A 26,173-nucleotide genomic window follows, 5' to 3' on the forward strand; every position below is an offset into this window, starting at 1 on the left:
TATTTCATGTAACAGAATTCTAAAAATCATATATGATAAGGTTTTGTGAAGCTCAAAAGTAATGCTGTTTCAGGACAATCTATGAATGAATCTAATGAATTTTAAAAGTACAAGTATGAAAAACCCTTCTCAGAACACTCCATTTCTGGGGTTTTAAAAGGGATTTTTGTTTGTTTGTTTGTTTTATTTTGAACTGATCCATCTAAATGGCTAAGACTGAACAAAAGTTAATTTTTCTTTTAGTATTGTAGTGCTTTCTGTTCATGGTTAGCAGACTTAAAAGCCTTGTTTAAGAGATTTCTGATTTATTCTGAGGGTAGTATTTGGATTGTTTTAGGACTAGACACTTGATGGATAATGGGAAGAGGCAGAACTCTAGATTTCTATGTTGTCAGTGGGAGGACCATGCACAGATGGGTTTTTCAGACTGTTAAACTGGCTCACTGATTATTTCTCAGTTTCTTCATCAACCTTTACAAAACAAAATTTTGACTGTTTCTGCTAATAATCAAGTCAGTTGTCATCCTGAGCGACACTCTTGTTATGGGCTAAATTTTATACATAGCTATTTTTTTTGGAAGGCCCCAATTTTGTTACCAAATTAAATTTTGACACAATTATTTTTTCCCCTCACATCCAGAAATCCCATCTAAGCCACATGTTAATAATGTCCTCTCCTTTATGGCTATGTGATAGAACCGTCAATCCCAGGAAGTGAATAAAATGTAAAGTGCAGTAAGATATGTAGTGTCCTGAAGAGGAGACGACAAAACTTTAAAGTAAAATAGAACCACCATAATCTTTATTTTTATTATCAAATTTTATTGTTGGGGTTAATTTCTACCTACCTTCTATTTCAGCTATCTTTGATTCTGAGTCCAGGAAAACAAATATGTGCTACAGTCATTATAAGTAATAGTTCTGTAAAAGTATTGGGGCTTTGAGGCATAGATCATAATTAAATCAGTGGAAGAACATGTGAGCCCCGGGAAACCCTGACATTAGAACTGTTACTCTAGGAGAATTCTATGGTATGATGCACCCTGTCAGATGCAGATGAGAGGCAGTGTGGTGTAGAGAGCTGGCCAATTGTGGCTGTGCGACCTGGGCAAGTCACTCTCTGAGATCTGCACTGGCAAAGAGAGCTGCCCTGGGGGCAATCCCCTGCACCAGGGAAATCATAACTTTGGAACAACCACCACCAAAAGATGCAAATGAAGAAATGGAAGGGATTGTTCACAGAATGAAACAAGTGCTGATTAAATTCACTGCCCAGCTTTCCCAGTGGAAAAAAAAATTAGCTAACCTCTAACCCATGATCCTGAAATTTAGGTCACAAAATTCTTGAACCCTCCCAGTACAAGATAACCTCTCAATTACAGATGATTTAGGGTAACATAAAGTGTGTGTGGGGGGGATAAGGGACAAGACTAGCTAAGATTGGAAGGGACATATGGAAGAGATTGGAACTGGAAGCCAGTTCAAGTAACAGAGTTAAGGGGAATGTAGAGTTATTCTAGGGAAGAGAAGCACTTCTGCAAAAATGCAGTTCAAAGGAAGATAATGAAATTTAGTCAAATGTCGTTTATCCTGCAGAAAGAAGTTAGACTGAATTGGATCCACCATGGTTCTGGTAGAAAAATAAGTGAAAAAGGCATTCGAAAGGTTATGTCCCTGTAGAGAACCTGAGTCCCTGGTCAGAAATAGGGATTTTAGGAAGGCAAGAGCGGTTTACTAGCAGTGGAAAAGTGAGCTGAGAAAACAGCAAGAAAAAGGTAACTGGTATTTAGATACACTGATTTGGTATTGAATTAGCATTTCTAATTGTAGCTTTGTCCATGATACGTTGGTGAGGGGATAGACAGCTTTAAACAAAAGCTTTCCTACCTCCACTAAGTGGGAACGAAAATCTCTAAAAATTGTAAAAATAAAATCCCACCTCTTTTTATAGAGGTGGAGTTGTTACATTGAAGTTCCCAAATGGCAGTGGCCAAAGGTCCAAGTCCCTTCACTGCCCTTGTAAAGATAACACTTATTAAAGAAACTAGCAAAATGAGTAACAGAGAAGTAAAATGGACTTTGTATCATAGACAGTAGATAATTTATGGGAACTATTGCTGGCAGCCTGAATAGCCTCCGTATTGATTACCACCTTAGCTTTAAATATAATGGAGAAAATACTCAGGAGTCAATGTTTGAGACTAGAAAATGTCTAGCTGCCTGCTAATTTGGGAGGGTATATAAGTACAGAATATTCTATTTTATCCTATATCTTCCATCCTAACCTAGTTAACCGCCTATAGAAGCATTTGATCTGCTGGCACCAGTTCAGGATGTCTGTCTTTATCTTGCCATTAACAGTATCTGGTTTTTCCAGTAAGAGAGGAAAACATATCAAGAAGAAATCCTAAGTGATAACTACATGCATCTACAGAACTGCCTCCCCACTTGTGACTTATGTGGGATGGCATTGGGGGAACATTCTCAAAGGCGGAATAAAACAAATCATATTGAAGTTTTCCCCACAGAAAGGACAGTGGTAGGGCTTGTCTCCTATGTGTTGTTTCTGGTGATGCACAAATGGGCCTTTCTCCATGAAATGCCTCTGTCACCCATGATATTTACAGACTGCTTCTGGTGGGCACACAGAATAATCTTCAAGACAGTGCCACAGACAGGACAGAAGCTCAGTTTTTCTTTTCCACATCCAAGCTCATGAAAATGTCTCTCCTGAGGGGAAGGGCTGTGTTCTTGGGAGGGGATGCACCTGTGGCTCATCTTACCAGGCTTCTCTGACCAACTTGGCATTTTCCTGATGTTTCCTGTGCATCTGCATCCCTGGAACCTTGCTGAGGATATTCTTCCTCAGTTGTTTCCATTCACAGTTCCACTTGCTGGAATAAAGAGAGAATCCAAGCATAAATCAGTCCTTGGTTTTGGAAGAAAAGTAAACTGCGATCAAAGTTCTTCATGATTTTTTTTTTTCCTTAAAAAATCATGGTCAGACCTTCAAAATGGTGCTGTAGGAAAAGGTAAAATTCTTCCACATCTTAACATCTTCTCTCTTTTGCCCCCTTCCCCCTCCATTGTTTTCTTAAATTCAAAGAAAAGAATGGCAAATGTGATGAGAAATAACAAAAGTCTAGATGGGTGAAAAACTCATGAATCACACTTAACAAAGACACTATATATACCCTGATTCTCTGCTTTGTCTAACTATAAATCACCCCCGGGAAAGGATGGATCCTGTCCATCTAATAGATATCAAGTCTCGTAGTTGTGCAAAGATAGATAGTCATTGCTGTGATCATCTCAGAAAATTATGACCAAAATTAGTTACAACTAAAAGGAAAAGGAAAGAACCAAGACCTGCTTCAGAGTCTGACAATCCTAGGAATATGTTCTCCCAGGAAGAGGAAAGCAAGGATGACGGCAAGACAGACTGAACTTACAAGACCAGTGTTATGGTACATATTTAGATAAATAATATAAGAACAAAAGTTCCAAAAGTGTTTTTTAAAAAGCCAGATATCTCCCCCTGGAACTTTTAAGGGTCTAGAGACCACTTACCCTAAACCTATAATCCGATTTTCACTAGTTCACTGACATAAAATTTTACTGTTCTAGGTAAATGGGTTACTGTTCCACACAGTTTAAAGTGGGGGGGGGGGGGAAGTTGTAGGTGGAAATAGTTCTGTATTTAATTTGGAGATACCAAGTAGGACAAGTTTGAATATCTGAAGAAGTTTAATAAGTATCACTATATCAGTATCATTTCAAGTATCAATATTGTTTCATTCCCCTTTAAAGTGGGATTGTCCTTGGCTTCAAATTGTTCTGATGTGGGACGAGAACACAATAAATTGTGTCTCAGTATAATTCTTCTCTGCTTTTATTTCAGAAGGTAATAAGAATCACCCTTCTGGGGGCAGTCTCCCACTGTGTCCTACTCTCCATTTCCTGTAAAATTAAGTCAATGCCTGTTGGAATTTCAGCTCTTCCTCATTCAAATAATCCTTGAAGATTTGTAATCTCAACCTGAACTCATAGCTGCCCTTGTTGAAAAGAAAAATACCTGACATTTAAAACAACCTTTGAATTTAAAAAGTCCTTTCACATAACTCTTGGTCACAACTTGCTTTTTTCTTGCTTGTCGGTTCAGATATACCTGTAAATCACAGGCAATCCCTGTTATTCAACACCTGTTCCTTGAATACATCACTGTGGTGATTAACAAAATGATTTTTAAAAATATTTTAGAGAACAGCGATTGGATTAGTTATTCAGTAAGCTCTCAAGAAGCAAAGACCCTGTTTTTATTTAAATTTTCTATATCCCTGAGGGACTTGCATAGTGCCATGCATACAGGAAATCCGTAATCCATGACTACCAAATGGGATTCCCAAGTGGAGCTGCAGTAGTTCACAGATAAAAGACCCCTAATTGTGGGAAAACTAACTCAATTCAGTTATTGAAGCATAGATTTCATATTCATTGAAGTCAAACTAAATTTTGGCTTTCTGCCGACATCTACACAAGCCTTTGAAAGTTTGTGGTATTTTTAAGACACCCAAAGAACATAAATTTATCACAGTTTCTTGAGTTCTATTTTAAAGGAGAGGAAAAAAATTGGCTTTCATAAGTTTCCATTATTAAGACTTTTGGTTTTAACTAAATAACATTCTCTGCTGTTTTTAGCCAATATGCTTTATTTCAATGTGACTTCTGTTTTGGTGGTTTACTTATTGTTCATTTTGATTATAAAAGTCCTCCTGGGGCATGAAATAAAAAAAAATTCAGCAACCCCCCATATAAAGGAGAAAATGTCCTTAGCCTACCATCTACCCACTGAAGATCATAAGGGGAATGGCAATTTGTGAAACAAGAACATATCAGCTAAGAAAGGCACTGTTCATTTATGTATCACCTTAACTTTTGCTTCAGTTGCTCTCAGTCATGCTGTTAGCTTCACCTTCTCTTGGGGGATCACCTCCTCCCGACAAGTCACCCTCTAATTCCCACAGGACGTCGGCATCATCCATGCTGCTGGAGACATGGCACTTTTTGAATCCCTGGACAATGGAATCACTTGAGATGCTGTTCCACGCAACCATGACCCACTCTAGAAACAGGCCAAGGGGAGGCTTCTTGGCATTCCCAGTTGGGCTGAGAGCAAGATTGCCAGCGAGGAGCCACTCTGAGTACTGGGAACGCACACTGTCGTTCAGAGGTTTATAGACTACCACATCTAACACTTGTAGTTGAGAAGTCAAGCCTCCTGGGATGATGACCATGTCGGTATCCATAGTTTCCATGGAATTTTTAACAGAATCAGTAGCATGGCCTCGATAGCCATTTAGGATCAGCATCCCCCGCTGCCTCGGCACTGCTCCAGTCCTACGTTTCCATACCACCTCCAACCAGTCTTGCATCAAGTCCTCCGTCATCCAACCATAGCGATGGCAGCGAATTTCCATCCCACTGGGGAACTTTCCAGGGGGAATATATGTTCCCCTTAAAATGATATATGGAGGCAATTTTCTTCCATCGGCTAAGACACCAAGCATTGCTGTAATTTTCAGTTTTTCCCTGCCTGGGGTCTTCACCAAAACAGGCTTTTCCCCTTGGTTGTCTACAGTCACACGAGATGGTACCTCCAAACAGATTGGAGTCTCATCAGCATTCCCCATCTGCCCAACCATGTAATCGTGTGTTCTTCGCAGGGCCAAGATGCTACGCTGATAAGTGATGAGTTTCTCCGTCAGGTCCTCAGGCAAATGCTGGGGCACAGGTACTTTATGTCTCAAAGAGAGATCATACCTCCTCATCATCCTACGACACCATCCCAAGCTTGCTTTGAACCCCTTTTCAGGAATATTCATTTCCTGGGCTATTTCTAAGGCTTTGAGCTGCATTGCCTCTCTTGTGATTGGGTCTCCTTTGGCCTGTCTCTGTCTCACATATTCAGCCACCCGCTGGTCCACCAGAGCAAACCTTCCATTCTTGGGGCCTCGGAAAGCACGTCGCATTGCATGGGCATTCTGGAGTTGCATCTTCACTTTCCGCCAGTCACGGACATTTTTCTCCAACACACCAAACTGCTTGGCAGCCTGGCAGTTATTAGTACTTTCTGCATAATCCACAACCATTAACTTGAAGCCTGCATCGTAGCTCCGGCGGATACCCCTACTCAGCTGAAACTTACTTGCTATGTCATCTATCCCCAGATCATACCCTGGGAAACCCATGGCCATGAAGAATGGGTACCCTTCAGGCCATTCGGACATTTCTGGCATATCCTGGGGCAGATGGAAAGCGAAGTTTTCGAGATGCTGTGGTTGGGGAAAATGAGGAGAGATATTCAGTGGGGGGGTCCATTCTGGATGCTTTAGATCAGATTCTTCATTCCCTGGGAGATAATAGAATTAAAAACTATTAGTCTACATGTAAATTTCTGTTTTATACTTCGACTTTCTAAAAGTGCCAGAATCATAAGTATTGTAAATTTTTGTGCCAAATGGGTCCAGTTGTGACTAATTTCTCTTTTGAGGAAAGAGAAAATAATCTGGATATCATATCCTCATCTTTGGCACGATTTCTTGATACTCCCTTAAGGATCCTTGAAAGACTAACAACCAAGAACAGTTCTGTGGAAGTCTTAGAAACATAACCCATACAGCAAAGCTGAACTGAGATATATCTTAATAGTTCTAGTGAGACACATGAATGAAATCTTAAGAATTCTATTTACACAAATAACAGAATCCCCTTTCTAAAATGGACAGTCATAAAATCTTAAAGAGTACCTTTGGTCTAAACCAAAGGTTAAAAGACCAGATAAAAGGTTTATCACCTTTTTCCTAGCAAACCCACAGGCCTTTAAGGCAAGATTTGAGTTTCTCAAGAAAACCTGAGTATTCTCAAATTCATACAAGTAATGAAGGACTAACAACCGAGAACAGTTCCGTGGAAGTCTTAGAAAAATAACCCATACAGCAAAGCTGAAATGACCATAAAAATCTGCTTAAGCTTTTCCCTTTCGTCCTTCTTGTCAAGCAATCCATTTGACTCTTGTCTTTTTTTCTCATTGCAATGTCAAGACTGTGTGAGTTATATATTCTTATATGTATTTATATAATTTATATATATATATATATATATATATATATATATTCTATATATCAGTTATATATTCTGACTACTCTGAGGGGACATTAAGTAGTGGGGCTTAACACAGAAGAGTTTAGGATAGTGATTCAGGAAATTTTGGCTCCAGTCTTAAAAATTAAATAATATTTGTAAAGCTTAGTAGAGTTCTTGAACACAGTAGGCATTTGAAAAATGCTTCTTTCCAATTGTCACTCCATCCATATAATGAACGTGCTGCAGAAAATGACCCAAATTCTAAATTCAAATATCCCCCTAAATCACAGTAACTCACTACAAAAACCAAAATAAAACAAAAAGCCCAGGTAAAACATGCCAGTAACAGTTAACATTTGCACAGTGTTTTAAAGTTTGTTAAGCTTTTTGATATATTTTACTTCATTTGATCCTCACAACAATCCTGGAAAATTGATGCTGTTATTGTCTCCATTGTACAGATGAGGAAACTGAGGCAGAGAAGAAACCTGCTTCAGGTCACATAGCTGATAGCTAACTACAGTTAAATTTGAGCCCAAGTCTTTGTGATTCCAAATCTAGCATTTTATCCCTTGCATTGCCCAGTTTCACAGCACTTGGTTATAGCCAGGTCTCAGTACAATTCATTCAGAATTTCCCTGAAGTGGTTGCATTTTTCAAATACACATTACAAATTTCCATCGGGCTGGAGTCAATGAATCAATTAACATAATTACAGCTTTGAATATATGGGTAGAATGTGTGATGACTTAAAGAGCTTCATTATTTGCACTTATCAGGACCTGACTGTATCTAGATTCTGATTACAATGATTTGAGTATGATTGGTGTTATTTTAAGCCCATTTTCCTACACATAGCTTGCCAATAGTTATAGTCCAGTCTGTAGTTATTCTGGCAGAAATGATTTTTATTCAAATAACCTTTGCCCCAATCAATGCATAAACTATTGTTTTTTTAGACATTATGTATATCTATACAATACACCTCTGAATGTAACTATAAAAAGGAAAGTGGTGTTCCAGAACCTGAAGACTTGTTTCATCCTTCTTGATTTACCCCAAACAAAACAATATCTGGTAACATCTGGCACAATCACTGATATCTGGTACCATCCATTGAGGAATATCATTACCATGACCAATCCTGGTATCTGAACTACAATGTTTCCAGCTGCATACATTTCTCCAACGTTAGTTCAAAATTAATTTACTTTCTCACCTGTGAAAGAACCTCCTTGGAGTTTCCATTCCTCAGAGTTCTGAGGGTAAGGAACCCAAGGGCTTTCCTCTGCTTCCAACTGAGAGATCATGTCTGGTTTAGGAAATGGGAATTCTGTTCACAGGAAATAAAACAGGAAAGAATTAAGTCACAATTATGGAACACTGTTAAAGTAACTTTTATGATTTAATGAAAGTACCATTCAAGCAATATAAATTACCCCCCTTCCCCTTCATTGCTAGTGCATCTAGCAAACAGTTTAACCAGATAAGAGGAAGGAAAGTTCAAGGCTTCCTTGAAGAAAATATTCACACTGGGAAATGGAAGAATTAAAGGATTTCTGCCAGCAAGGGCAAGAGTTGATGATGTTACTAGGAAAAGGCATGAATATTCAAAGTTCAAGGCTTCCTTGAAGGAAATGTTCACTGGGAAATGGAAGAATTAAAGGATTTCTGTCAGCAAGGGCAAGAGTCGATGATGTTACTAGGAAAAGGCAAGGTAGCAACTGGATCTAGCAGATAGATATTGATTGAATATAATATTGATAATTTATATGTTTATCAAATATTCTGATTTATTAAAAACAATAGCAACAACAACGTGACTCTCTGCCTGGATTCTTTAAGATAAGCAAAATGAACATTATTTAGATTTTACAGATGAGGAAACAGACTCAGAACTTAAATAATTTCCCCATTGTCACATGACTATCAAAAATCAGAACTTAGATCTTTGAACACAAGATCCAAATACATTAAGGTGCCTCTAATTTTTTTCTTTTATTTTTTGGTCTGAATATGTGGCTTTACTGTTATAGTGAAATTCCAGTGAGAAAACTCCCTTTACTAATAATGTAGCTCAGTAACTAAGGTTTGGGAGAGCTTCTTGGGGCTAGTGAATAGTTAAAGAGCCTAGAAGTCCTGGAGATAGTCTGTGTCAGAGGGAGGAAGGATTTGAAGATTCTTGAGACAAGGGTTCTAACTACTCCACAGTACTCTATTCGTAACATAAGCTATCATTTATAAAGCACTTCTTTATCTCAGCTGATCCTCACAATAATCCATCCCATGAAATGTATGTGAGGGGACTGCTTTTAGTGTTTAAAAAAAAAAAAAAGAGTAAATATTTTATTTTTATATGTGTAATGGGCAAGTTAGGAGATCATTCCAAATAAATCAATCCAGATAAATTCATGGATGGTAGAGCTAAATACGTTAATAATGGAACTCAAGGATACTTTGAAGTACAAGTTTTGAAGCTCACATCACAGATTATTCACTGCTACCAGCTGATATCATTGAGAGAGAGATTATGGGCCCAAAAGTACCATGGATATGATTCAATTTCACACTTCTTAAATTCTCTGCAAAATGTATGTCTCCCAAGAGTTCAAACATCAAGTCCTGAAGTGAGATATTAAGACTTATTTATGTGGCATTCTTATAAGTGTCAATAATTTAAACAAGAAATTAAATATGAAGAGGGGAGAAACTCCAAGTTTTGGCTAGAGTGATCTTGACACAGTAGAAATGAGAAATAGATAAAATCCTCCACACTTGAGATTCTAGGAGACAAAAGAAAGCAAATTTTTTACCCAGGGAAAGTACGGTTTCATAATTCATTCTCATGACCTCCCGGTAGAGTGCCTTTTGTTGCTCAGTTAAAACTTCCCATTCCTCATCAGAAAAATATATGGCCACCTCATCAAACAGGGCTGGTACCTGAAAAAAATAAATCTCTCTCAACACCAAAACACAATGAGGTTGGGTCACTGATACAACTGAATCTAAGATATCACCAAATCATGAAATATTGAAACCAGAAGCAGCCTTGGGAAATATCTAAACCAAACTGCTCATTTTGCAAGCTGAATTACCCAAAATCATAAATAGAGGGAAGGGCCAGGATTAAAACCTAAATTTTCTCCATCCCAGTTTAATAAAAGGACTTGTTCCTCACCTTATTATCCAACCCTCCCACTCATTCCCCATTTTCCAACTAGACAATGTAATAGAAACATATATGTAACATCTGCAGAATGAAGAACATTGTGTTATGTACAAGAAAGTTCGTTTACATAAAACAAGTTTTCTATCCTGAAGAAGCTTAAGGTTTAGAAGAGGAATATCACCCCTTCAGGTAGCTATAATGTACATACATTAAGATTTTTCAAAAGCTATGTGAGGTCCCCAAACTCAGCATTCCATTCCCCACCTTTGCTTATTTACCCATGTACTTCTTCATAATTATTAAGAATTCCTTTCTCCTTCTGACTTTATTTTCATTATTCAATTCTTCTGTTATCTCTTCTATGAAGTCTTCCATGCTTTTTCAATTCCTCCCTATTTTAAATTAAATTGTCCTTTTGTGTATGTGTGTGTGTATTCATATATCTTGAACAGAGGTCCTAAATGAGGGCTTTTCTTTGCATACAATAGATGCTTAATATGTGTTGATTTGAAAAAACAAACAAAAAGCAAAACTAAGTGATATCTAAGTCATTATAGACTGGAGAGTCAAAGAAGATTTTTGGGAATAAGCTGAGCTTTAAAGGGTGGAGAGAACCAAAAGGGGTGGGGGTGGGAAAAATGGTAATAAGAAGGAAGAGGAGGAGGAAGAGCATTTTAGGAAAGCAAACTACAAACTATCTCATGAAAGCCAATGTGAAGAACTTAGATTACTTGCCACCTTCAGAGAAGGAATAGGAGGGAGAAAAGTTTGTGACTAAAAGTCTAGAAAAAATGTGGAAAATAATCTTTACATATAATTGGGAAAAACAAAATATTTATCAAAAAACCCCCCAAACAAAACAACAATAAAGAGAATGTAGAATCATTGTTTAAGGTTTGGCTGGAGCCCAACTCATAAGGAGTCTAATATTCAATTTATTAAATTCCGGTATTAAATTAGGAATTAAAAACCTGTGGTATATAATGCATCATGTGAAGATGCTAGGGAAACCACCAGACTCCCTTTCTGTGAGGTGCTTACACCACGAGGTAAGTCTGGAAGGTTAAGACTGTCATCAGTATTTGAAAAGAATTCCTTTCCTTACTATTTAGAGGTTCTTAGCCTGTAGTCCATAAACTTGTTTTAAAAAATAAATTTATTTTGATAACTCTTCTTATTTTATGTATTTTACTTTATGCATTTAAAACATTATTTTGAAATGAGTCCTCCACGGTTCACCTAATTGCCTGCCAAAGGGGTCCAGGCTACAGAAAAGGTGCTTTTTTGCTCATCAGAAGGTTTCAGAGGATTTAATTTAATCCAATTAACATCCATTAGGCATTTATAGCATGGCATAGCGCTTTGTAAGTGACTGGTGAAAAGACAATGAAAAATAATGTAATTCTTGCTGCCAAGGAGTTTATAGTCTACTGAGAAAAATGTCAGAAACATATACAAGTAGGCATAATACAAAGCAAAGTGTGATGGAAATGAGGTACAGAGTGTGCTAAGAAAATATGGGAAGGAAGAGAACTCTCAGCTAGGGGAAACAAAGACTTCATGGAACGGGGGCATGGGAGAAAAATGGATTTAATAGTGGTTGCAATGAGGAGATAGGGCAGGCAATAGCTTTTGGAGGCAGAAAACAAGAGGATAAAATTGAAGAATAGACAGAAATCTTATTAGGTTGAAATCTGATTGTGGAGGTCCTGAAATTCCAAGCTAGGGTGTTTTAATTTTATTCTATAGGTAACAGAGAACTATTGAGGATTTGGGGCAAGGGATTGATCGATCAAGATATTTATTTTGTATCAATTCTGAGCTTGAAACAGTCAAAAAATGAAATAACCCCTACTCATAAGGAGCTTCCATTCTATTGCATATTATATATAGATATAAACAATATATGGTTTTATCAAACCTATGCATGAAGGCAATTTGTGAAGGACAGATTACAGAGAGGAGAGAGTGGATGGAAGAAGAGAGACTAGACACTTGGTGATTCTTGGTAGCTTAGCAGAGAGGAGCTAACGGAGAGAGATTGTTAAAGTGAGAGAACCAACCAGAAGACTTGGTTGTGATTAGATCATAGATGCCAAGGAGGAAAGAGCTGAAGAACAAGACCAAGATTTCAAACCTGGCTGACTCAGAGAGGATGGTTCGAGTCCATAAGCATTTATTAAGTGTCTACTATATGCTAGGCACTATCCTAATTGCTGGGGATACCCAGAAAGACAAAAACAAAAGTGAAAACCTGCTTTCTGTCTCTGTCTTTGCTTTCAAAGAGCTCACAATCTAAAGGGGAAAACACATGAAAAACAATTATGTACAATGAACATAGAGAATAGATTTGGGGTCAACCTCAGAGGGAAAGCCCAGAAATTAAGGACTGGGAAAGAGCTCTTGTTCAAGGTGGTGTTTTGGCTGACATGCCAGGAGGTTGGTAAGAGGAAGGAGAAGAATTCTGGGTCTGGGAGACAGCCAGTGAAAATACCCAGAGCTGGAAGATGGGACTGTCCTCTGAGGAAACCAAAGAGGCCTAATCTCCTGTGCAGTGAATTAAGGAATAAGAAGAAGAAAAAGGAGGAGGAGGCTGGGTTCCAAGAGTCACGGAAAGATGAGTGGAGATTCAAATACAGGGAGAAGATGACGAGCTCAGTTTTGAATTAGTTGTATTTGACATGTTAGGGAAGCAGTTAGGTAGAGATGTGAAAAAGATGGCCTGAGGACCTTATATGATGACTAAGGTCGAACAGGTAATAAATGCAGATGTATGAGGCAGTCATCTACACAGAGGTGTACTCACAGAAGCATATATCACCAAGGAAGAGAATATGGAATATATTCCTTTAAATCCCAACTAAAATCCCACCTTCTAGAAGAAGCCCTTCATAATTTCTGTCCTTTTCTTCAGGGAGATTAATTATTTCCTATTTATCCTGTATGTAGATTGCTTTGTATAGATATGTTTACATTATAGTTCCTCCTGTGCTGATGGTGGCTTAGGGAGGGAGCATTATATTCCTTGAGGGAAGGAATTCTCTTTTGATTCAGTATACCCAGCAGTTCTTAGCACAGTGAATAGCATAAAACAGGCACTTAATAAATGCTGATTGATTCAAAAGGACCTCAGGTGGGAGATGCATAGAAGGAGAAACAAGACAAAAAAGGCACAAGATCTAAAAGGTAAGAGAGGTTCTAGAACTGCCACTGCCACTGCCACAGAATCTCCTTCAATAAAAGAGAAAGTAGGTGGTCACTGATATGAAATGATGTCAAGAAAGGGGAAGAACATGGATATGTAAGAATTAGTATCCAAACAGTTTCAGTGGAAATTGGAGAGTCAGGAAGTTGAAGCTGTTTAACGGTAAAAAAAAAAAAAAAACATCAACACTTTTTCTAGGGTCTTCGGATCATTAGAACAGGAATCCCACAGGAATTAAATTCAATCTTTTACTTTTAAAGATGGAGAAAATGAGATCCAGTGAGATTAAACAACTTGCTGAAGTTGATGGTGACTTGGGAAAAACATTTCCAATATGTAGAAGAATTTTATTATAAGGGGTCAAAGGTAAAGTGGGAAGTGAGGAAGTAAAGACTTTACTCCCATGGAGCAGAGGAACACAATAGGTAACACTGGGGCCAGGGCAACACTGGGTAGACAAAGTGGGCAGCTGCGTACAGGGCACAGCAATGGGGCACTTTTAATGCTATTCATAAATGCCAGAAAAATCCCCTCTCCATGACTCCTAGGTATTTATTTTGTGATAAGCCAAGTCATGTGTTACAAGGAAGGCTCAAATTGCACTCAGGGGTCGATTTTTAAACCTTGCGAAGGGCCCACAGATGCCTGGACCTGCCTCTTTCCCAGAGAGCCAATCCCTCAGAAAGTTCCATCCCCCCTCCGGAAATGGAAAGTCATAAAATGCAGCAGAAGATAGGCTCCATTAGAACACTTCTAACAAGATTGCCCAATTCAACAATGGCCTACACACAAACTGGGAAGGAAGAGAGCCACTCTCCCTGAGGGCAGATTTGGTTTGCAAATAGGCTAGGCTGGCTCAGTTTCAGGAGGGGAAAGCCCAGCATTTTCAGTACAAGAGTTTCAGTTTTTTCCCCAGTGCATTAGGGCTTGTTTTTAACACACAAATCATAATGCCAATCCAGAAAAGTATAAGCAGGAATCCTGAAACCCAAGCTTTAAAATAGGGTTTTTCTACTTTCAAGAGGAAAAAATCCAAAAGGAGAAAGAGGAAGAAGTTTCTGCATAAGAAAGGTATGTATTTAACACGCCAGTCAAATTTGTGGATTAGTACTATAAAAAGAAGCAAACTAGTTTCCTCCCATTTGCATGGGAGAAAGCCCCACAGAAATTCTCCTTACACAGACAAGATGCAGGCTTTTCAACTTCCCCAGAGACTTTCTAACTTTTCTCTACCTTACCTTCTCAAGACACTAGAATGGAAAGTCATTTTTAAAACAGCAACCCAAAGCAGCCAACATTCAGGCTTCCAACTCCACCCCATTCTTGGTTATGAATCACCTCATAACTAAAATATGTACTTTCTTCTACTGATTTTTCCCCCCTCCTGGGCTCCTACTGGATTACAGAATGTTGAAACAGTTGAAGAACTTAAAGATGACTTCTCCCTTTCCCTTTTCTAGTAAGATAATCACCTTGCTAACGACCTTCATACCTCTAGCCTGAACTACTTACTTAAAGCTTCTCAATTGAAGTCCCTACACCCAACTAAACTAACATCACCCCCCTCCCCAATCTTATCTCCACAAAGCAGCCAAACTGAAGCTCTAAAACAAGTCCCTCTCCAGCTCAAGAAGCTTCAGTGACTCCCTAATACCTCCTAGAATAAAGTACGAAATTCCATCCCTTTGGCATTTATAGCACAGATCTGGCCTCCAGACTTATCAGACTGCTCCCTTTCACTTGCTCTACATCTCAGCCAAATTCACTGAGTCTGCTCCTGCTTCCTCTACGTGACATTCCATCTGCTGACTTTGGGGTTTTGGACATGCTGTCTCTTCATGCCTGAAATTCTCTCCCTCCTCACTTCAACCTCTTGGAATGCCTAGTATCCTTCAATGTTAGCTCAAATATCACCTCTTTCAGGAGTCTTTTCTTGATGCACACCCTTACCCATCACTATATATATATATATGTATATATTTGTGTGTGTGTTATTTGTGTCTTTGTTATTGGTGAACATTCCCCCTATTATCACTTCACAGCAATAAATTCCTAGAGGGCTGAGGCTAATTAAATTTTATATTTGTATTCCCAACAATTAGCACAGTACTCTGTACATAGACGGCACCTGTTAACTGATTATCTAGTCCAACTGCTTCATTTTACAGCTGACAAAACAGAAGCCCATAACAAGAAAATGATTTACTAAGTAGTGGATTCAACCCCTACTCTTTCTAATATACTACTCATCTATGCTTCCAAAACTTGAGGGCACTACCACCCTCCAAGATCCTCAATCTTACAACCGAGGAATTATCCTGGACTGCTCAATAACTCCAACTGTAGCATTCTCCCTACCCCATACCCAAATTGTTGCTTAGTCCTTTCGACTTCATCTTTGTATCATCTCTTGTCAATGTCACATCCTCAGCATCTCTTGTCAGTATCACATCCTCACCATCTCTTATCAAATTCACCTTTGCAACATGTGAATATTCCCCCTTCTCTCCTAACACTGTCATCTCATTGGTGCAGCTTTTCATCACTTCACACTTGGATCTACTGCAATCAGCCTGCTTGGTGGATCTGTCTGCCTCAAGTCTCTCCCTACTCCAATCCATTCAATCACTAAAGTGATTTTCCTGAACCACAAGTCTGATCACATCCTCAATAAACTCCAATGATTCCCTATCACCTCTAGATCAAAAATAAAATTCAGGGCCCTCTCCCAACTTCCCAGTCTTCTTATACTCCCTTACATAGACTGTGATCCAATGACATTGTTCTTAGGCTGTTTCTTACACAAGACACTTCATATCCTGATTCCAGGCACTTTCATTGACTGTTTTCCTCTCAACCACCTTGTCCCTCTCCCAAGGTATGGAATGCTTTTCAAAGTCCTCTCTGTCTCCTGGATTCAAGTCTCATAAAAAAATTCTACCTTAAATCTACTGTCTCCTCTCTATTGATTATCTCCAATTTGTTCTGATTATAATGTATTTACACATAGTCCTTTGAAAGTAGTTGATTAGATTGTGAGCTCTTTGTGAGCAGGGGCCAGGCTTTAATACATGCATTCTAATCATATCAGGTGGAAAAGCTCATCATATACCTAGGATGATTAAGGTAGTTTTAAAATGTCATATGGCCACTATAAATGACAAATGTGAGGCCCAGGCAGAAATATGGAAAGGTCTATAGGAATTGTTGTATGATGAATTAAAAAAACAAAACAAAACCCTACTTCAAATGATATATATAAGATCAGAGAGATGTAAAATGTTATATTGGTATTGTCAAGTCCTTCTTTGATACTTCATCATGGTGTGGAGGTGACCTTGGGATTATTTAAGTGGAGTGCAAGCTCTGGCATGATAATAAACTTCAAAGAATTCAAGTCAGGACCTGAACAATATTGTGTCTGTTTTTAAGACAAACAGCCCAGCTAAGCACTGACGTTCATTACCAGGTGGCTGACCACTTGAGGATATTATTTTTTCCCTACCACAACAGCTCATCCAGTTCAATCCAATCCCATTTAGTAAGCAGGTGTTTGATAAATAAAACATTTACACTCCCCAAGTGATAAATATTTAAAGGAGATGAACAAGCAGTCTTCTAGGGAAGAAATTCAAGCTACTCATAGCTACATTAAAAAAAAAAATTCTAAAACACAAATCATTAGAGAAATGCAGATTAGACAAGCTATGATGTTCTATCTCATACCCATCAAAATGACTAAGGTTAGAAGGGATGTGGGAAAAAAGGCATGTCCTTGTGCTGTGGAGGAAGCTGTGAATTGGCCAGTCTATTCTGGAAAACAATTTGGAAATATGCCCCAAAAGTTACAAAAATGAAAATGGGGACAAAATGCGGATTATCTCTTTAACTCAAGAGATATCACCAGTAGGTATAATGCCCAAGGAGATCAAAGAAAAAAAAAGGACCAGTATATACAAAAATATTTGTAGTAGCTCTCTTTGTAGTGGAAAGTAACTGGAAACTGAAGGCACAGCATGGGGGAAGGGGGTTTATATATTGATTGTGACTGAATTGTGAAATGACTAAACAATCCATAATATGTGCATTTAATAGAATATTATCATGCTAGAAGAATAATAACAACAGTTAACAATTCTACAGTACCTGCTATGTGCCAGGTATTGTGCAAAGCAGTTTGCAAATATTATCTCAACTAAATCTCACAGGTGCTCTTAAGGGTACTTTACAGATAAGAAAATTCAAGAAAAGAGAAGTTGAGACTTGACTGAGGTCACGTGTCCAGAGGTGTCTGATGCCAAATTTGAATTCAGGTCTTTCTGACCCAAGGCCCATCTATGCTATTTGGCTGCCCATTAATGTAAGAACAAAGAGCATAGGAGAAACCTGGGAAAACATGTATGAACTGATGCAAAAGTGAGTCAAACCAGGAGAATAATTTATAATAACATATAAAACAATAGTCATCTTTGAAAAACTCAAGAATTATGATCAATGCAATGAACCACTATGATTCCAGAGGACAGCAAATAAAGAATCCTACTTACCACCTCCCAGTAGAGGAATGAGACCCATATTTTTAAGAAAATGGCCAAACTGGTAATGTTTTGTTTGGCTAAGTACAGGTGTTATAAGTTACCCATATCTTTTTTTTTTTTTTTTTTGGGGGGGGGGAGAGGGAGAAAGGGAAGTGGGAAAGAAAATAGATGCTTGTTAATTGAAAAAAAATTAAAAGTAAAGCTATTAGGAACCCACTATGACTGAACGACTCTCAATGACTTTTGTAATGACTCAGCCAGGAAAATCTGACCAGTACTACCCCATCCCCAAAAAAACTTTTGTGCTTCCTTGACTTCTCTTTAATTTACTTCGTTGATTCTCCTAGCCCTTTGAATCAATACTTAACAACTGTCTTTTTTTTTTTTTTTTAACTGTAGCTCCTTTGTCTTCTATAATTGAGTTCTAAGAATTTTTGCCCGTGATGAAACTAAACCTATGTGGCTTGGGAGCTAAGACCAAGCTATGTGCTCTTAATAACTGGAGCAGCAATAAAAATAAATGGAAATTTAGAGGGAGAGGGGAGGGAACCCTGGGCAGGTAGGTGGTGCAGTGGATAGAGCAGCAGCCCTGAAGTCAGGAGGACTTGAGTTCAAATTTGGTCTCAGACACTTAACACTTCCTCGCTGTGTGATCCTGGGCAAGATCCCCAATTGCCTCAGCAAAAAAACCCAAAACAAACCAAACCAAACCCTGCTCTCCGGATAGTCATCAAGATTTGTTAATAAGATTGCCTCCTTTATACAGTTCCATTTGGTGCATCTTTCTTTTCCTTCATGAGTCACCCTATTGCTTCTTCCCTCACATAGATAATTCTAATTGTTTGCTGCCTGGTCCATCCTGTGGGTCCTGAGCCCAGAGCCTGAAGTAAATGGATTGCTGAAGGCATCCTTAAAAGGTGCTATTGGTACCTAGAGCAGCTATACCACACCCATAGAAATGGAGATTTAAACCAGTACATTATGTAGGGGGCCATCAAATCCAAACCCTGTGCCCCTAATCAATCAATCCTTATTATATAAAAAGAAGCAATACACAATCTCTGCCCTCAACTTACTTACAACATAAAGGAGATTCAGGAAATGAGACCTGGAGAAGTTAACTGATTTGTTCAAGGTCATATAAATAGTAAATGACAGAGCACAGTAATTTGTACAAGAAGCAAATGTTTAATAATTGTTGGACCGAAACTGAATGTACTGAAGATATGAAGACTGGAGGCTGATAGCTTGTCATCTGTTCCCTTTCTTTTGACAACAAATCTAAGAATCTTAAAACAATTCACATGATATACAAAAGTAAGATAGTTCAGCAGCTCAGAAACCAATTCTAAAGCAATATTCCCTTTAAGCTGCATAAGTCCACAGGCTACATATGACCCCCAATGGTTTTTAATCTGGTAAATGAAGGTAAAAAACGGCCAATGCCATATCACATTTGAAATCATTGAAATTTCTTAAGCTCTTAGCTTTTCCTCTCTTTTTAGTTCATTTCTAATACATAGCACCGATCGATTAAGAGCTCATGTTGATCTTTTTCCCTGCTTTTTCCTCCCAAAAGCTTATCTAAAAAGCTGATCTAATAATCTAATAATAAATTACTTGTCTTTCTAATAAATGAATTCTCTTAGCATTTTAAGCTTCCTCTCTAATAACAAAACTTTATATTTTAATGTCTTTTATTTCATTTTTTAATTTTCAAAATAATCTTTTGTTTTTATATCTCTTACAACCTCTCTCCTTAATCCATCTCTCACAGAGGGCCAATTTTTATAACAAAGAATAAAAAAAGAAAATGGTTCAGCTAAACTGATCAACAAATAGTATATCTTTTATGTACTTTTATATACCCACAATGCTTCTTTACCAGGAAGGGGAAGACAAGTCCTTTCTCATCTCTTCTTTGGGGGCCATCTTAGTGGACTGCTGCTGATTTGTTTGACTGGTTCCCTTCTAGTGAACCCCCTCTTTTTCTTTCTGGGTCTAATCCCTCTAATCTGTCCAAGACTCCAGTTCCTAGGAATCGAAAGCACGTAATCACTGTTCATGTGCACCTCTTTTCTCTTCCCTGTTCATACAATCACAGATTTTAGTTAGAAAGGAACTCAGCAGCTATTTCAATGAATTTATACCTGAAAAAATAAACCCACTCCACAACATACCTGAAAAATTATTTGATCATTCATTCTTGGTTTTTGAAGACTTTTAATGTGAATCAATTTAGGGTAAACTCTAATAACTAATTTGCCTGACAGCACCTTCTACCATTCTGTCCTTTGAGGTCAAACAAATCAGTCTACTACATGACAATCCTTTAGATACCTGAAAATAGTTATTACTTCTCTCCCTGCCCCAAGCTTTCATTTGTTCAGATTAAACTTCCCCAGAACCTTCAGCTGTTGTCCTATAGCATAACTCATTTGAGAAAGCATCTTGGATGTCCTCCTTTAGACATTCTCAATCTTACTGATATTCTTTCTTCAATGGCACAACCCGAACTTAACACAATATTGCAGATGTGACTGGACCAAAGTATACATGATTCATATAGAAGGATTCTTACACCTTAGTTTTTTGGGTGCTCACACTAACTCAAACTTGACTTATCCTAACCTTTTTGTTCCCTAAAATGTCCATCTATTTTTTCAGATGATCTACTACTTACAGATATAATTTCTATCTTTTACAGATCATTCCCAAAATCTTAGAGTAGTTTTAAATTTTAATGGGTTTTTACTATTTAAATGTGTCACACTTTCCAAAGAAGCTCTTTGCATTATGACAGGGACTTTTACTGCTTTTACCCAACTAAAGAATTTTAATTTAAGCTTTAATGGCTTAAAACCACATTAAGATTTTTAGGACACCCTGTATTTCTGCAGTTGATTATTTTGGAATTCATGTGTAGAACTTAAATTTATGTCTACTAAACTACTTCTTCTTAGATTTGGCTCAAAATTCACTATACACTGTCAGGCTCTTTTTTTGGTACTTTGACTCTGTTACCTATCTCTTTGGACCACATTACCTATCTCCCAGCTGTGTCACCTAAAACTGTTAAGAAGACGACTAGGCATGGTTAAGTATGATCAATTCAGGTTATCCCAAGATTCAAATCACTGAATTTAATTTAAAATTTTTTTATTTTTAAAATTAAAAAAAACAAAAACTTTAAAAAAAATATTAATTTAAATAATTTTAAAAAATTGTTGAATAGCACAGGACCAAGCAGAAATGATCTGTTTTCAGATTTGGGATCAGTTCCTCCCAGACTAGATATGGGGGCAGGGAAAAGATAGATCTTGGGTTTGGGAAGAAGGGATGGAGAGGTCAGGGCAGAAAGATCAAGGCAGATAAAGGACACTTCAGAACAACATTAATGGGTGCAGACATATTTAACATATATAGGACTGCTTGCCATCTTGGGGGGGGGGAGGGAGGGAGGGGAAAAAACGAAACATAAGTGATTGCAAGGGATAATGTTGTGTAAAAATTATCCTGGCATGGATTCTGTCAATACAAAGTTATTATTAAATAAAATTAAATTAAAAAAAAAAAAACAAACATTAATGGGTGCAGGAAGGAAGAGAAAGAACAAAAACCTGGAATTTCTGGGGAGAAGAATAATGGATCTTTGCTTTTAAATCTAAATTTCAGAGGGTCAGAAAGAACATGAGTGAGTAAGCATGTACACCTATCCTGAGTATGAGAGTGTAGTGGTGGTGGTGGTGATGGTGAACTGTACATGGAACTAGGGAAAACAAAGATATTGTTTCCAATTCTAGATACCAAGGAATACAAAAAATCTGTAAAAACTTTTAACTATGTAAACAATATTATCAATTCTAGTCACTTAAATGAACTGTTGCTCATTTATGCTTGATTTTCAAGGCACAAAGCAACAAAGACATTAAATCACTCGCTACATGCAACATGAACTTTGCCCTAAGTTTTATTTGACTTCAACACCCTGGCTCAGTCTTTATAGTCTCTTGCTCACATGGGATAGATATCTACTCACAATTTTTAAAATGTAGTGAGAACTGAACAGTGCCTCATGGCACATAGTAGAGAAGGGTGCCCTACCATGCCCCTCTCCGAATCTGGTTCAATTTTAAGTGTAGCTTCAGTCAATGAAATACAGGTGTTTCAAAAGCCAGCAATAATAGGAACTAGAATGGCCGCCTCTCTAACCCCCTTACTCATCTAAAACATTGGGCTTTGGAGAAAAGACACCACATATTAGGGCCTTCATGTCTATGAAAGTGAAATTTAATTAAAGTGAGAATATGAGAGTAGAAATAGTAGGAACAGTGCCCTGGGTGAGATGCAGATTTCAAAATCTTTCTAGCTTCCCTTCTCTCCCCTCTCAGGTTTGTCCAGTCACATTCATGTTGCTGTCTGGCTGCCTAAAGTCATAGAGAATCATAGACTGAGAGCAGGAAAGGAATTTTAGAAGTTATCTAGTCCACACTTGAGATAAATGAGGTTGGCCAATTTTTCTGCTCCACCATTCAAGTCTCTCCACATCATCCAAACACTCTATATCTACATCTTCCCTGTCCTTCTCCTGTCTTTTGCCCCAACCCCATAGGTTTGCATAGAACTAGCAAATGAATCCATAACAAGGTGTTAATGGGGTTTTTTGGGCCTTTCAAATCATTTATTTGCATTTGACAGTGACCTTTGATACTTTTGCCCAACTAATGAATGAGAATTCCAATCATTCAGTTGACAAATTACTGCTTTAGGCAGATGTGGAGGGATACCAGTTGGTACCTTTTAAATCATCTCATATCTCTTACTCATCAGGCCTGTGCAATCTATTTATAGTATTTGCACACTTAGTCCCCTTTTGGCCCACTTAGAGGGAGTTGAGGAACAAAGGAACTTTTGGGGGAGTGCATCGCAGTTTAAAACAATAATCTGATGACCTATCTATTTATAGTTTATAATCGACTGTTCATTGCCAGCCAAGGCCTAACATACACTGGATATTTTTTATTGAATGACCTGCTCTTCTAGATATAAATTCCTTACATCTTGTCTCAGAGGGCTTAGGACATGGGAAGAATTTAGCAAATATTTCTTCAATGAATGAATGAATGGCTATATCATGTCAAGTCACAACAACCTGATCACAAAAATTTCCATTCAGTAAACATGCTGGTGATGTGACAACTATGAAACAGGAAAAGAAAGGTCAAGAGAACTGTGAGAATCACTTTTGTCACAGAACAATGTTTGTTTCTCTATTCAACAAAAGAAAAAACCCACCAGATTCAGAAGACTCTCCAAAATTATGTTGATATGACATGTAGAATACACACTGCAGTATACACAGAAATCCCCATCACAAGGAGGGTAAACATTTTGTTGGAGGGGAGATTCCCTCACAATTACAAAGCTGTTAAAAACAAACAAACTGTGATACTATTGCTTTTCAGAATAACTGGGAAGCAAATATGAGAAAAGCCCAATAATTTTTTTGGGGGGGAGGAAGATGAGGGGGACTACATGTATACCAGACTATTGCTTCCTCATTGAACATGGTTAACAGTCAAAAGAAGCCTGATATGTACAAATCAAATCTAATCCCCTCAGTAAATGGTTCTCATGATCTTATTACTCACCCAACCACCTTCTGCACAGATCCTCACTCTCTGCATATCCATGGGTCCATCTTCTACTTCCTTGGTCTGAATTTCTTCTTCTTCTTCCTCTTCTTTCAGGGGAAAAGGAAGAGGGAAGGTGGTGGACTCCATGTCTAGGAAGAAGATTCATTTCAGAAAGATCCAAGGCTGTGCTCAATTTGATCATGAACTGTCCACCCAAGGGAGTTCCATTCTATGCCCTGGGACAGGAGGAGTGATTGAATAGTACACCAGCTCCTCTGTAGCAGATACCATAGCTTCAAGTAAGAAGGGACGGAGTCAAAGGACTCAAGAGTAGAAAAGGCCCTTAAGAGAGATCATCCTAGTCCAAATCCTATGATTTTACTGATGAGGAAATTAGAGGTTCGAAAAAATTCAATGGCTTGTCATTGGTTACACAACTACTAATTTTCAGATTCAAATCCAGATGATCTGACTCCAAATCACCTGCTTTTAAGAGGAAACAACTCTGGAAAAGAAGGGGCTTAGAATCCCAGGAAGCTGAGACAGCTAGATGTCAAGGTGGACAGAACACTAGCCCTTAGTCAGGAGAACCCGGGATTCATTTGGTCATATACTTAACATTTGCTAGCTGTGTGACCTTGAGCAAGTCTCTTAACCCCAACTGCCTTGCAAAACACACATAAGAATACCGGGAAGCTGGTATTCTGAACACTAGGTGATACACTCAACTCTAGGGGAAAATGGAAAGGGGGAATGTAGCTCAGTCATAGATGGGGAGTTTACATTCAATCCATGTTACACAGATGGGGACACTTGAGACTCAGAAAGTTGAAATACCTTGCCCAAGGTCACACAAGTTAGTTAAGTGCCAGAACAAGGGATTCCAACCCAGGTCCCCTGCCATCAAATCTTGCCCTCCTTCTACTATACCACAAGGTATACCAATTATCTTAGTTTACTCATAGGGGGATAGGGGGCTGGGAAACCTGCTCTAAATCAGACTTTACAACTGAACAGGGAAAATGGAAGGACATATAGGGTAGTATCCTAAAAGTCTTAATGCAATTTAGAGGGTATCTTCTAAGTCGTTCCATTTTCCCTGGGCAATTGAGGAAGCCCCAAAAGTCTTGGTTGGTTGTGCACAGATTTTGGAGACACCCTGTAACTAAACCTAAAGGGATACATACTCTTTTAAAAGCTGCAGCCCAAGTATAAGTGGTTGCAATTAACTCAAACTAGAAAGGATCAGAGTCCAAATCCTACTTCAGACATTCTGGGCAAACCCTTGACCTCTTTCAGCTTCAGTATCCTCATCTATAAAATGAGGATAATAGCACCTACCTCCCAAGGTGGTGGCAGAGATCACATGAGATTAACATTGGGTACTGAATTCTGCAAATCTTAAAACACTCGTATAAAGGTTATTGCTATTATTATTGTATAGGGAAAAGAGGTATCTAGGAGAAGGTAAGTAGAAAACAACTTATTTTGGGGGCTTTTTAAGACGTATAAGGAAACCCAACCCAATGAAGCAAGGCCAAAGGATGGATGGACAGATGGATGGATAGTGAGAGCTACATGGATGAGTGATGGTGGGAGTGGTCGGGACGGCAGGCGGCTTGTCCCGGCTCCCGGGGCCCACCCGACCGGTCTTACCGCGCCTCGGCCACAGCGGCTGCCCGCTCGGAGCTCTCCAGCCATCTTGTTCCCTTCCTCCCCATTCCTCGGGCCGAGGCCCTGGGCCGGGCTCCCCCATGGTCCCGCTTCCCCGCCGGCCTCCTCCCTGCGCTCATGCCCCGACCTCCGCCTTCGATGCACCTGCGACCCAGGGGCGGCGGCTGCGGCTGCGGCTGCGGCTGCGGGCGGGCAGGGCCGCAACAAAGGCGGTGGCTTCGGCTGCGGCCCTGAGCAGCTGCAACATCCGCGGCCCCCCCCTTTCCCCTCCCCCCCAGCCTAGCCCAGCCCAGCCCCCGCCCCTTCCCGCCCTCCCCTCCAAGTAGCCGGGGTGGGGGTGGGGGATGGGAGGGGGGCCGGGGCCAGCCCGGGTAGGGGGAGAAGGAGGAGGAGCCCTCGGTGCACGCCCCTCCCTGCCCGGAGCTGTCCGCGCCGCCCGGGAGCCGCGCACAGCCCGCTCACACTCACCGCAAGACGCAGGACGCGGAGCGCAGGACGCAGGGCGCGGGGCGCAGGACGCAGGGCGCGGGGCTCTAGGCGCAGGACGAGACAGCACGCACTGGGCGGGGGCGGACGTTGGGAGGGTGGGCGTGAGTGAGAGTGGGTGTCTGGAGAGGTGGGGGCGAAGTCGGGAGGGTCACGGTACCATCCTCCTCTCCCTCCGTCGGTCCTACGGATCCTCTCCCTCTTATCCGTCCTCACGTCCCCTTCGGGAGAGAGGGAGGGAGGGACACGTGGTGGAAAGGAGGGAGGGTCCGGCCGGGAGCTGAGGGTACTGGGAGGCGGAGGGGAGGAGCGCTGCTGATGT

The 26,173-nt window shown here is 39.4% G+C and overlaps 1 protein-coding gene across 3 annotated transcripts; it reads right to left on the bottom strand.

The window, feature by feature from the left end:
- Positions 1-801: 801 nt before the first annotated feature.
- Positions 802-26,154, bottom strand: POGK (pogo transposable element derived with KRAB domain). 3 transcript variants are annotated; one of them, XM_051999093.1, is made up of 6 exons: positions 25,348-25,627; positions 23,707-23,840; positions 9,957-10,083; positions 8,363-8,476; positions 4,928-6,409; positions 802-2,894 (listed from the first exon to the last, which is right to left on the bottom strand). In XM_051999093.1, exons 1-5 carry the CDS (start codon positions 25,445-25,447, stop codon positions 4,941-4,943), a joined length of 1,944 nt encoding a protein of 647 aa, XP_051855053.1. In that variant the 5' UTR covers positions 25,448-25,627; the 3' UTR covers positions 802-2,894; positions 4,928-4,940. The 3 variants fall into 3 exon arrangements, with proteins under 3 accessions (XP_051855053.1, XP_051855054.1, XP_051855052.1); XM_051999094.1 differs by lacking the exon at positions 25,348-25,627 and adding an exon at positions 25,834-26,154 and having other exon boundaries at positions 802-6,409; XM_051999092.1 differs by having other exon boundaries at positions 802-6,409.
- Between the last annotated feature and the right edge of the window lie 19 nt (positions 26,155-26,173).

This window comes from Antechinus flavipes, chromosome 4 (genome assembly GCF_016432865.1).
Source record: "Antechinus flavipes isolate AdamAnt ecotype Samford, QLD, Australia chromosome 4, AdamAnt_v2, whole genome shotgun sequence".
Classification (NCBI taxonomy): Eukaryota; Metazoa; Chordata; class Mammalia; order Dasyuromorphia; family Dasyuridae; genus Antechinus; species Antechinus flavipes.